The sequence below is a fragment of the Galleria mellonella genome, unplaced genomic scaffold, assembly GCF_026898425.1.
Source record: "Galleria mellonella isolate WM207_F2 unplaced genomic scaffold, CSIRO_AGI_GalMel_v1 utg40, whole genome shotgun sequence".
Classification (NCBI taxonomy): Eukaryota; Metazoa; Arthropoda; class Insecta; order Lepidoptera; family Pyralidae; genus Galleria; species Galleria mellonella.
Genome location: NW_026442094.1, coordinates 6752327 through 6766323, shown reverse-complemented (window position 1 = coordinate 6766323; position 13997 = coordinate 6752327). Strand labels below are relative to the sequence as shown.

The 13997-nt window shown below is 31.4% G+C and overlaps 1 protein-coding gene across 1 annotated transcript; it reads right to left on the bottom strand.

Annotated features, from left to right (window-relative positions):
* Positions 1 to 371: 371 nt before the first annotated feature.
* Positions 372 to 13350, bottom strand: LOC113510517 (acyl-CoA synthetase short-chain family member 3, mitochondrial). The gene is made up of 12 exons (XM_052898013.1): positions 13001 to 13350; positions 9400 to 9550; positions 8686 to 8830; positions 7469 to 7613; positions 7265 to 7361; positions 6620 to 6819; positions 5277 to 5508; positions 4573 to 4732; positions 4330 to 4477; positions 3515 to 3660; positions 3008 to 3239; positions 372 to 2298 (listed from the first exon to the last, which is right to left on the bottom strand). The coding sequence occupies exons 1-12, from the start codon at positions 13110 to 13112 to the stop codon at positions 2021 to 2023; spliced, it is 2046 nt and encodes a 681-aa protein (XP_052753973.1). The 5' UTR covers positions 13113 to 13350; the 3' UTR covers positions 372 to 2020.
* Between the last annotated feature and the right edge of the window lie 647 nt (positions 13351 to 13997).

The window sequence follows — 13997 nt, the reverse complement described above, 5'->3', positions numbered from 1 at the left end:
ATTTAAAATTATTAGGTTATCTTATTTCACTTGAAAATAAATAATACACTTTTTTCTATTATTAAATAACACAAATCATCGGCGCTGAAAATTTACTTGGTAAAAGTATGGCAATGCTCGTATATTATTTTTATAACTTTAATATTTATATATTTAAAGAAACTTGTATCGCATAATAAATTAAGAAAATTGCAAGAACATTCTATAAATTCGCTACTTAGATTTCTTGAGTATTCTTATTCACAAAACGAGAGTAACGTTCAGTATGTTATTATTATAGTTATTACCTTTATTAAGTAATAAGTCACTAATCTTTTATTAAATAAAAGGGTATGTTATATATTTTAATTTGACTATTTAAAAGACTACAGTGAATGTAATTATAGAATTTTATTACATATTACACATTGCTGTTTTTTCAAAATATTTTATTCATTATGAAATAAATAATAATATACATTATAATCTAACGTTATGATACAGCTAAAAAAAAAGACCAATACGATAAAATACCTACCCATCCATAAGTAAAATATTTTATTTTATTATTATTGTATGATGGCTTACACCCAATTTATGTATGTACCTTGGTAGGTATTTATCTACAGTCAGCTTTAATATGTTATGACAGCCATAATATGATCTAACTAAAGGTACAAATATTTGGTTCGACTTACAGATATTGAATTCAATTACAAAATCTCATTGATATATTTATTATCAATATACATAAGGCGGTAAAAGTCATTTCACCTTTATTTATATCCGTATAAATGTCACTTTAATTTAATAAGTCCTTATATATTTTGGGGTATTCTTTAATATCTGCAAAGCACGTGATACAATAAAAAGTTAAAAATGCTTTAAAAATATTATACCTACTCGTTTACTACCGCTCATTACAAACATTGAATGCAGAAGTTATTCAATATTTTCAACCTAATTAAGTCTTAAAGAATAACTGGCTAACATAAGTGCTTAAGTTCTGATCTGATTCATTGGCTTGTTTTATATATATTGATTACTATGCCTCTCAATTGTGTTTATTATATAATATAAAAATTTAAATACCGCTCACTCTATATTACTGCTTGTGACTACCGACATTATATCACAAACTGTAAAAGAGTATTAATGACTACCCACCTATTCAGCAAAGGCTAATTTAACATTGTAAAAAAAGCTATTTATAAATTGTAAAAAACAGATAATAAATTATATAAGTGTATAAAGTTAACTGCAAATTGACCTAATGCTTATAAATACCTTTATTTATACTCTTATTACAATGAACATGATTAAACACCCGTTAATTGACTAACATATAAGTATTTAAAAAACGTTAGCTTTAATAGCGTTTTTACATATAAGTGTACCAAATTGATGTATATATTTAAAAAAAAAATAACAAATAATTAAATAAGGAAAACATTTCAATTATTCCTAAAGAATGAAGAAACTCACTTAGCTGACACTAAAGAAGAAACTAAAATAGTAAGTAGGTCACTATTACCATATAATCATATAATCACACCAATTGGTTAGTCTTAAACTATCACATGAGAAACTAGAGTAATCGTAGGTTCTGGCAAAAAGACCACAACCTTCATCATTATTTTCATTTAATTATATTATTTTATGATTTTTTTTAATATAGAGAATAGACAAATAAAATATTATTATAACCATACATTCTTGTCTAGCCAACATGGATAGATTTTTATAGCAGTATCGGTATTATTTTTAGATCTATTATAAGTAGTTTGATGATACAATTATATTGTAAAACTACTAGTTAAACATGTTTTATATATTTATAGATCTTTTAATACATACACACATATATAGGTATAAATATTTATAAGTTGTTTTATTTTTATTTTACAGTTTATTTAAAAGATAAAAGCTAGACAAGGTAGGTATGAGTAAGTATCTACTTACATAATAATAATAATAATAAATTAGTACATAACTAGTCTGATTCTTATTAAAACATCTGCTTTAATATTTAAAATAATATTTAAAACTCCGGATCTGGTGCATCAATAGCATAACCAAATTTTTGCAATGCAATTTTTATTTCCCCAAATACACTGGGATCTTCAATGGTAGCTGGTAATTTTACTAATTGCGATCTGGCTAACTTGGCAATAGCTCCTCTTAGAGCTTTCCCAGATCTTGTGCGAGGTAATGCAGGTACGGCAACTGCTTTTCTAAAGGCCGCAATGGGACCGATTAGATGGCGCACTAATGCGATTAATTCTTGAGTTACGGTGCTTTCTGCTACTATTTCTTCATCTATATAAATAACAATAAGGTATTGTTAATTTTATTAACATTAATAAAAAGTAAGTAACAGTTTTCAATATATAGAAAAAAGGCGATAGATATTACGCAGAAAGACACAAAGACAATACAGGCGAAAGAGGAATACATTTTATTTTCGGTAACTTCAATCATCCTAAAAATTAATACGGGACCGGCATCACAATATATCCTATCTACGAGTATAATCAAAATTGATTTAGAGTTATTAAAGATATGATCCAACATATTCGCAAAAATTAATCTACACGTAAATTAGGATAGTCATTTTTGATTTTGTAATTGCTCCACAATCATAGTTTACTACTTATACTATTTTTAACCGACTTTAAAAAGAAGAAAGTTCTCAATTCGCTTGTATATTTTATGTTTGTCATCTTATAACTCCGTCAATTGTAAACCAATTTGGAAAAATCTTTTTTATTTGAAAAAATACTTCTTACAGATTGGTGCCATAGAAATTGTATGAAAATCAGTTAAGGGGCTTAGTTTCTTACCACAATTGAAGTCAGTTTTTTATGGAATACAATGGTAATTGTAATAGTCTGGTAAAAAAACTATACAAGATAATTAGAAATTTAAGCTAATTTAATTATTAATTTTATTATAAATAAATTTAATTATAAATTTAAAATTTAATTTAATTATTTCCTTAAAATAAATTAATTATACAAATATTTACCATCTTGTGGAGGTCTCATAACATAAAGACATAAGGGTACGTCTCCCTTAGTAACATCTGGGGCTCCAACAACCACAGCATCAGCTACCCTCGCATGTTTTAATACCACATCTTCAAGAGCAGCAGTAGAGAGCCGATGGCCAGCTACATTAATTACATCATCCGCTCGGGCTACAACCCACACTGCTCCATCAGCACTTACCCAACCTGCATCTTGGGTATCATAATAGCCCTATAAAATTAGGAAAAATTAGTATAATTCAATTTATATTTTAAAAAGTTACTTTGTAATATTTCGTATTTTAAAGAAACATTTGTAATTAACTAATGGGATCACGCTTTATTCACCTGTTACTCAAAAATATAATGTACCTCAAATCCATTAAAATCGACTAATAAACAACGAAACATCTGTACAAATTATCACATAATAGTAATTTTATAATTGTCAAAGTTTGCAAAGATAAAATAAAATACAATTGGTAAAATAGATAATATTTGTCTCACCGGATAAGCCTCAAAATATGTTTTTTTGAATCGTTCATCAGCTTGCCATAATGTGGAAGCAAATCCTGGTGGCAATGGTAATTTCGCAGCTAATCTCCCAACTTCACCAACTTCACACTCTACTCCATCTTCCCTCAGTGTGCGAACTAAAGTAAAAATAAAAGGATTCACACGGTACAAGTTTCTAAAAATAATTTTCAACTTTGTAACATGATAATTTTAGTTCATTTATTAGGGTTCCGTAACTCCAAAGGAAAAAATTTAACCCTTATAGGATCACTTTGGTGATCACCCGTCCGTCTGTCAAGAGCCTTTTTCCTAGAAACGCGTGGAGGCATTAAGTTGAAATTAATATCATATACTCAGGTTTATAATCTCTTAAAGCAATGAAAAAAAATAAAGCTTTTAAATTAACACAATCAAAAGTTCTACGGCCGTTTATGTTTCACTTATATCGCACATTTTGATGTTACCAAAGGGAATCAAAACCTGTAGGATACTTTCCGTTGCCCTAGAATCATGAAATTTGGCAAGAAACAATGTTATGTAGCACATGTAAAGGGAAAAATCCGAAAACCGTAAATTTGTAGTTATTTCACAAAAAAAAAATTACATAATGATTTTTTACGGAATTCTCATAGAACGAGTCCGTATGCACTTGACTAGGTTTTCTATTAAGAGTCTATCTAAATATAAAAGTTCCTTAAAAAATATCTTGAACCAATAAATGCGTCTGTTAAAGTAAAAAATATAACATTTTAAAATAAATAAATATTATTAACAAATTTTAGCACCAAATAAATATAAATTCTTACTATCGTATCCTGGGACAGGATAACCCGCTGAATGTGGTGGTACGGCTTTTACTCCATAACCAGTACATGCAGCAGTGATAGCTGAACCTGTCTCAGTCTGCCACCAGTGATTTAGTATCGGAACTCCAAATACTTTTTCAGCCCATTGCTATAAAAATATAAAAATAAACCTTTTGTTTCTGTTTTATGTGTCTTCTATTTGTAGATACTATTATTTATTGTAAGTAACAAATATAGACTCACCCGAGTATCTTGGTCACAATGTTCACCAGCAACAAACACACTCTTCAGTGATTTTCCACAATATCTTCTGGCAAACTTAGCAGCTGGATCCACTCGTTTCAGTACACGAAATGCTGTCGGTATTGTAAATAAGGCATTCACTCGATGTTGCTCGATAATCCTGAAATCACAAACTTATTAGTTTTAGTCAAAAATTATTTGTATTTTTATCTTTAACTATTATCTATTTAACAACAATATTTAAATACCTAGTTCAATAGTTCTTAACCTTTTAGTAATTAGGGACCTTTGCCAAAATTTTCGGTCTTGCAATGGACAACAATACTATATACTACTAAAATTTTGGACTCCAAACAGCTTACACAACAATATATTTCATTATTCCTTTACAGTTACTGTACATAACCTCCAATAATTGGTAATTTTATATAATAAATGTAGATAATTCTAAAAATAAAAAATGCATAGATCTGTTTATCAAATTGTAGCACAACAAGCGTCGTGTTTCCTTGTATCCACTCGTTGTCACTTTAATCTTTTTCCAATGGTTTCGTGGATTACTTCAGGTATTTTCAAGGTTTCTTTAATAGTCTGTAGATAACCGGTTAAGAAGTATTGCTCTAAGCTCTAGTCCATAATGTTGTTATACAAAATCGAATATATGAAATCCAAAAAAAACTCTGGTGCTGTTGATATGTATGTACCTGAAATACTGCCCAGGGTCCGGAGTTCTATCGGGCTTGCCTTCGTATAACACAGAAGTAAGACCGGCCAATAAGGGTCCATAGCATATATACGAATGGCCAACAACCCATCCTAGATCAGACGCTGCCCACCAAACACCACGATTTAATCCATATATCGCATGCATTGTCCAGCAAAGTACAGCGGCATGACCACATGGTCGTTGGATACCTTTTGGGTCAGCTGTTGTACCTAAAGTCATGAATAATAATAAACGATCAAATATACTTTGTTTATAGTCGTTTTATTGTATAAAAATGACTTTCTTTTTACCTTAATCTCTTTGAATATATTAAAATTTAACGAGGCACGAGGTAAAAGGATTTAGAAAAATTGGAGATTTTTTATTTAATAGGGATTTTTATTTAATGAGAATACTATTATTAATAATCTCACTCCCCTAATCTCAGAAAGTAAAACCAATTAATTTTAATACTCGCCTAGAGTAAATAAAATAATACTTGTAATTATATTTTGATAAATAAGAATGAACAATCTGGGTTGGTTTTCAGAATAGTAAAAAAATACTACGAATACATGACCATGTTATAACCATGACTCCATCACGTGATCTTGTAAAATATGCTACTATTGTAACCTACAAAACATTTACCTATGTACAAATGGTAATTAGAATTACATTGTATATGAGACGTCAAATCCATAATAGAATATTAAACACGACCTATCGTTACATGATACGGTTACTGTTCCAAATAAATATATTAATTTATTAGTTCGTAAAATGTAATTGAAGTGTCTAACGCTGGCTAACAACAATGTATTTCTCTAATATATAATTGACCTAAACAATAAATAATCGACTTTGCTTTAAATAAAAATACGCATAATTAAGCAAAAAATTACAAGTCTATTCTACTATCTATGCTACTTTTATCACCATCAATTAATAATACAATTGAATAAAGTCAAACACATTTGGTGTCGATTCTGAGGTGCTATTTCTCTAAACTTATCTCTTAACTTAATAATCTAATATTACAGTTTCGCGAAATTACTATTTAATGGACTACCATAAACTGAATATATTAACATTGTCTTTAATCTATTGAAAATTAAGAAATGTAATTCATATTAATGCTTAAAATAAAGATTAGATATGTTAACAAATTAAAACATTTATTTTATAGAAGACAGGTTTAGAGAAATGGCACATCATAACAGACCTAATTTTTTCTTATGATTTTTTTTTTATAATGGAATTATGTTTTATAATGTGATGATTTTATGATTATACTATTTAATATCCACAAATAAAAGCTATTAATGCAAATTTTCTTACCAGATGTATACAAAATGTACAGCGGTTCATTAGCTTCAATGGAAATGCAGGGTACTGGCTCATTTTCTAGCGCTTCCTGCCAGGAGATGTCTCTTCCCGGTTCTAATGTACACTCAAGTACACGCCTACGTTGATAAATAATACAGCATCGCGGTTGGTGGGAGCTCTGGCATAGAGCTTCGTCTAAAATATCTTTATACCTAAACATTTCAAAATAATAAAAAAATTTGTATGAAATATAAAAGTTAGGTTTAAATAAATTTGTTTAAAATATATTTTTTGCACCTTTAATTTTAAGATATTTTATATTTATTGGACGTTTGTAAAAATTCCTATATATTACTAGTAACTGCAACTTGTTGATTATAAGGAAATTATATAAGACGTACATATTTAAAAAGGCATTAGAATTAGAACTTTTAAAACTATTACTTAAGTTACGAGCTTAGATTAAGAACGTTATACTAAATCTATGGTTATGAATATTCTATCTTATAAAACGATTAAGTTATCATACCAAAGGGTTACCACTTTCCATCAGGTGGGTCCATCAGGTTGTTTACCATTCTAAGTTGCATAAAAAAACCTAGTAAGATAATTTAAATTATCTACGTACTTTATTATTCTAAACGAATAAGATGTTACCTAACAATTTTATTTGGCTCAACACCGCAGCTTGCAGCGATTATTACTGTGGGTTCAGCATGTTCGATTCTTGTCATTAATTCCCGTGCAGCGAAACCTGAGGATATGCAATATTTTTTAGCTTCTTTTTTTAAAAGTACTTATTTTTTTTTGTAATTTGAATATTTGTAAAAGTAAACAATTCTCAATTTGAAAAAAGAATACCTCCAAAGACAACGGAGTGTATGGCGCCTAACCTATTAGTAGCCAGCATTGCAATAATGGCTTCTGGTATTAAAGGCATGTAGATAAGTACCCGAGAACCTCGAGTAACTCCGAGAGACGCCAATTTGCCAGCTATGCGAGATACCTGGTTAAATAACAATAGTGTTAGTCATAAAATTAAAAACTTATACGAATTAAGTTCTCAGTAGATTTTATAAAATATTTATTCTGGCTCTAATAAAACCGCGTTTGAAACGCTCCATGGTCCGGTTCGGTTTGCGATAAACCGCGGTAGGAAGCGATTTTGGCAATTGCGTAAAGCAAACCGCCAAACCGCGCGATGTACTAAACCGAGCGACGGCGGATAAACAGGATTGTTTATAATGTGGACTACCAGTCCCATTGCTAGCAATATTAGGGGGGAAAGGGATTGTTAGCAATGGAGTCAAATAGCCTCATTACTAGCAATATACCCTATCAGGTCGACCTCCACGTGGTTCGCTCTGGAAACCATCATTGTTAATTCTAGTTACATTCGTCAGGATGGGCTAATTGACCTGCTTTCATCCTCGTCAGTCATATATCACTGGTGCCCCGCCAGTGTATTCCGATAGTATAGTTACCACTCATTAAAAAAAAATATATCCTGTCAGGTCGTCCTCCATGTGGTCCTCCCCTAGAAACCATTGTGTTGAATTCCAGGCGTACTCATCACGATGGGCTAATTGACCTGCGTTTTCATTTCCAAGTATCACCTCTCACTGGTGCCCCACCAGTGTATACATACAGGGGTTATTATAACATTATCATCCATAAAAAACAGGCGATCGCGGGGGGACGAGAATGTTAGAACTGGGGTGTAACAACATTAATAATAATGTAGTCTCCCAAGTGGCTTTCGTGCGGTTCATCCTGGAAACCATAGTGGTTAATCATCATCATCATAAAGTGTTTTTAAAGGTGTTTTAAGAGGGACGCTGTTGCCCATCCCTCGTCCTCCCCTAGGAAGGGGTGGTCTATTTTATGTCGGGACCACATGGCGACTATAGTGGTTTATTCTGTGGATTATATCACATTGAGTTAACTGGCCAGCTTTCATTCTCAACCATCATCACCTTCACGAGGCGATGGTGACTTGTACAACACTAGAACGAGTCGTTCCATCACTAACAAATTAGATAAAAAGTAAGTACTAAGTATTAACTCATTCCAATCACCTGATCCTGGAGTTCTGTATACGTGATCTTCTTCACAGTGTCAGTGAGAGGGGAATCGTGTACCAGCGCTACATTGTCACCGCGACCACTCGTCACGTGACGGTCTACTGCATTATGGCACACTGACATCTCGCCTCCTACCCACCTTTTAATTTAATAATAAAAAAAAAAAAAGATTAAAATGACATGTATTATTCTTAATCTATACTAAAAACTATCTATGTGCACAAAGTTCTTCAAGGAACATGTTCGATATTTGAAATATCTTTCACGTCATCGCACGCTTTGTGAATTTAAAATAATATTTCAGATATACAGATATTTATTTATTTTATTTTATATCTTTGAGGATACATTTATCTCATTACAGACTTTTAGTTGCATGCTGTATGTATGTTTATCCCTCTACACAAATGAGAAATGAATATGTCGATAGATATGTTTTTGTTTACACGCGTATAAGACTGAACAAGACGCCTAACGTCGTTGTCTCGTTCTATATTATGCACAAAAGAGCAATAAGTTTGTTCCTTACTTATATAAGAGAGTGGTATATGAAAATAATACGTAGATTATTTAAAGACTTTGATGAAGTATTCAAAAGCATTATGGATTGTTACCACATTGTCACAGAATGTATGTACTTATTTAGTAGATACATATAATGACTAGACATGCCCACTATCAAAATATTTATTTTTTAATAAATCTTACCATTTTGTGAAAGGAGGATTTTTATTGTCCAAGACGCGATCCCAGGGCTTCGTCCATTCTAATTCTTGTCCCACCTCCCCCCAAAAACCTTCAGGGTCGTCGAGGGATCGCTTGTAAGCTTTTTTATACTCTTCTGTCACTTCGCTCTCTCCTAATTGTTGAGATGTAATTAAAATAGCAATACTTAGAAATAATATAAAAATAAAATGCCTTTTTTTGTAAAAAAAAGTAAGAAATAAAGAAACTTTATTTTATTCAAACATGCAATAATGCGATTCTTGAAACTAGAAACTTTTCGTTTTCAATCATCTGCAAATAAATGAAAAAAAATTTGCCAATTTTTGCTCGTCTTTAAAATGGTCTGTGAACTTCAAAAATATTTTCTTTATCAGATGATACTTTTAGAAAAATCTGTACTCTGTACGATGATTTGGTGCAGAGTTATCGTCGATCAAAGCAAAAAGTCCATTTTAAGTTTGACAATCGATTACTCGAGAACTAATGATCGTACAGAAAAATAATGTAAGGTTTTGGAAACTGCGAGATATTCTATACGATACGCAATTAATGACTATTAATAAAAAAAATCCAAGTAATATGATAGTAACTAGTAGTTAACTCCAAAAAAATATAATTGAGGTATAATGTTGACTCCAAAAAAGTAAAAAATTCGTGAATTTAAGGATATTCAGAACATTTCGTATAATTTCGAATTTTATGCATTATAATGCATGAATAAAGGATATCGTCGGAAACTTTTAACATCAAATTGTCCATAAAAATCCCTCAAAGTAGCAAAGCGCTGCCATTTTGTTTTCTTAGTGCCCCGAAGGTTTAAATTTATCACTTCTGTCAAAAATCATCAAAACAAGCGATTTTTTTTTATTTTAATCATTTTTTGGACAGCTTAAAAAATTGTTTTGCTAGTTTAGAAAGTACAGGGTGGCCCATAAGTCCTTAGTAATGAAAAAAATTAATTAAAATAAAACTAATTACACTATGAATAATATTTTTATTTGTAAATATAGCTAGAAAAACGGGAATAATTTTTTGTAAATAACGTCGTCCAAATGTAATCCGTTACAGTCACGGCACTCTTGCAAACGCCTTCTGAAATTGTCGATGACTGCGCGACACGTCACTGCTGAAATGCTTGCCATTTCTCTGCGGATGTTTTCTTTTAGGTCATTAATTGACCGCGGGTTAGAGTCGTACACTTTAGCCTTAAGGTAGCCCCACAAAAAAAAAATCCATTGGAGTCAGATCCGGGCTACGTGGTGGCCAGGAAATGTCTCCTCTCTTAGAGATAACTTTGTTTGGAAAAAGTTGACGGATAACGGGCATAGCAGTATTGGAGGTGTGGGAAGTTGCTCCATCCTGTTGAAACCATGTTCGGGCATTAAAACCTGGAAAGTTTTGCAATTTTTGTGTGAAAAACTCCTCGATCATGGCCACATATCGCTCCGAAGTAACAGTAACAGCACGCCCTCTGCCGTCCTCAAAAAGTAAGGCCCTATGATGCCATGGGCTGACATAGCGGCCCAAACTGTAACTTTAGGGCTATGTAAGGGCTTCTGGTGCTTAAGTTTTGGATTAATCGGGCTCCAATAGCGGCAATTTTGTTTACTAACATGTCCGTTAATGTGGAAGTGTGCCTCATCAGAGAACATTATGTTATTGAACGAAGTAAACCGATTAAACATTTCATTAGCATAATTCACTCTCTGAATAGCATCAGTTTCTTTTAATTCTTGCACCAACTGAATTTTGTAAGGGTGCATAAGTAAATCTTTCTTCAAAATCCGTTGTAACGATGTCCTGGATACGTTTAATGCACTGGAACGCTTACGAGTTGACTGTGTAGGATTTTCACGAATAGATTGTGCCACTGTGTCGATGTTTTGTTCCGTACGTGATGTCCTCGGGCGACCCAACCGCGGTTTATCTAACGTCGAACAGGTCTCATCGAACTTAGCAACCCAATTCTTAATCGTTTGGAGAGCTGGGGTGTCATCAAAGTTGTGTAAACCTTTGTGTTCTCGAAATTTACGCCTCGCAACGGTTGCCGAATTGTTGTTTTGATAAAACTTGCGCACACAAAACGCACGGTCCGCTCCGGTGAAACGCTCCATCGCGACTAAATTCCCAGAAACCGAAGTTACTGCCCCCGCTTCCCCTGCACCGCTCACGCGCGCCGTTTTCGTTTAATTCAAATTTTACTTTTCTAAGGACTTTTGGGCCACCCTGTATATTTCATCGATTGAAGCTGCACAAAAATTAAAAGATCGAAATTTGATCGAAATCAGGGTGCCACCAACAACTTTTTTAGATTAATTTTTAAATTGACATTGAAAACAAAGGTGATTGAAGGAAAGTCTGGTCAAATAATCAATTTTTTTTTTATTATAAGAGAAAAATATTGTTAATATGTATGAAAAATTGAACGAAATTTTTTTTTAAATTAATCATACATATATGCCGAAGTTATATGAAATTTTCCAAATATCCTTAAATTTATGAATTTTTACATTTTTTAGTCAACATTATCACTTCAAATTTTTTTTATCAATACCCACTAATTGCATATCATAGAGAATGTTTCGCAGTTTTTAAAACCCTACATTAATTTTCTGTACAATCATTAGTTCCCGACTAACTGATTGTCAAACTTAAAACAGACTTTTTTGCTTTGATCGTTGATAACTCTGCACCAAATTATCGTACAGAGCTCAAACAAAGCTTCAAAATAAAAGCTTATTAAATTTTATAAGAAAGTCATCTGGTTGAATGACGAAAAAAACATTTTTTTTTTAAATCTGCAGACCATTTTAAAGGCGATTAAAAATTTGCAAATATTTGTTTCGTTGACTTTCGTTGACTTGAGAACTGTCCATGATAAAAAATGTTATAATTTCCTTTTTTTTAGATTTTCTGTACGACCATTTCTCTCCAACTTATCTCTTGTTGAATATCACACAAAAAAATTAATATTTTTTTAATATACCTTAATTTTTGCAAATTGTGTAATTGGTAGTTACTACTTTCTATCAAGTAATTAGGTTTTTAGGATTTTCTGTCATAGCAAGATATATTAAAAAAAAATAATATGTATAAAAAAAATCCTTAAATTTAGACGTAGATACTTTATTACTTTCAGGAGGCGTAGATACTTCATTATTTTAACGGTCTAATCTACTGCTAGACCAGCTATTTTAGTGTTGAAACTCCTTACTAAAATTATTACTCACTTCGAGTTTATTTCATTCTTATTTCTTGACACTCTAACAGTACAACCAATTTCTATGTCAATTATATTTTGACAATTATATTTTGTCTAAATAGCAACGGGCGACAACATATACCCTGTTATGTCCATGCTATTGCTCATGTCTATAGGCGACGGTTACCACTTTCCATCAGGTGGGCCGTCAGCTTGTTTGTCGTTTTAAGTTGTATAAAAAAAAAACTTGAAACAATCGAGGGAATGGAGATGAATATAAATTACTCTTTGGTTAATCAACATAACGCGGACATCTGTATGAAATGACGGGTAAAAGCTGTATAACAAAATTCCTGTGTCAATTAATATTTTTATATTTACCATAGCTAGCAATGTCGGCCACGGACACAAAAGTTTTCTTCCTTAATTCACGCACAGAAGACTCGAATTTGTTCATCTCACTACTCGAACCCAATTCGTTTTCTTGGTGCATTTTTACCGGAAATTAATTTATTTCGAAATATAATATTCAAATTTCACAGATATAAAATTATTGCAAAATATAATATTGTTAATGCATAAAAATATGAATTTATTAAATTTTGTTATTCAGGATGAATATTTAAATGCAATGTTCTTTATTGTGTTGCCACGGTCATGGAAGTTCAGATACTATAGAGTCGCCTTAGTTCGAGTTAATTCGAGTTACAAGTACATCACGGCATTACAATACTAATGTATGTATTTATGCACGTACGTTGCCGATCAACTAACATTTTGAACTTTTAACAAAAACAACTGATCATTGATTACATATCATATCTGACTAATATAATGAATGTAATGTTTTGTAAAGATGTTTGGATGTTTGTTTATCATACTAAGACTGTTAAACAGATTTGAACAGATTAAGACTAGGACATATAGGGTATTTTATAAACCGATTAAAAAAAATGAGGTGATTCTCAACTCGATTGCATTTTTTATGTTTGTTACTCCATGATTTATAAACAGATTTTTTTTTTATTATATTTTATCCGAAAAGTTAATTATACTTAGAGATTGAGTTTTAGAGATTTAATATATATTAACAACTAAAATCGATTTTCGAGATATAATTGTTTAATAATAGAAGATAATTTTGGTTTATTATGTTTTCGTTGTTTGGACCATGGGCATATTAGGTAATACAATAAAAAAAGAACTGTTAAATAATTTGATAATTATTATTTATGCAATCTTTTCAACAAATAAATACATAATTTTGTATTTACAATATGTGTATGTATTTATATGCACATATTACATAGAATCCCATGGACACAAATCTTTTTATTGTACGGGGTAGAATCCACTACCATGCTTAATGAAGCCATAG

Coding starts and splice junctions, on each gene's coding strand:
- LOC113510517 (XM_052898013.1), bottom strand. CDS start 13,112: ATGCACCAAGAAAACGAATTGGGTTCGAGTAGTGAGATGAACAAATTC. Junction 8,831..9,399: donor AATCCTCCTTTCACAAAATG/GTAAGATTTATT, acceptor TTAAATTAAAAG/GTGGGTAGGAGGCGAGATGT. Junction 7,362..7,468: donor ACACTCCGTTGTCTTTGGAG/GTATTCTTTTTT, acceptor GCATATCCTCAG/GTTTCGCTGCACGGGAATTA.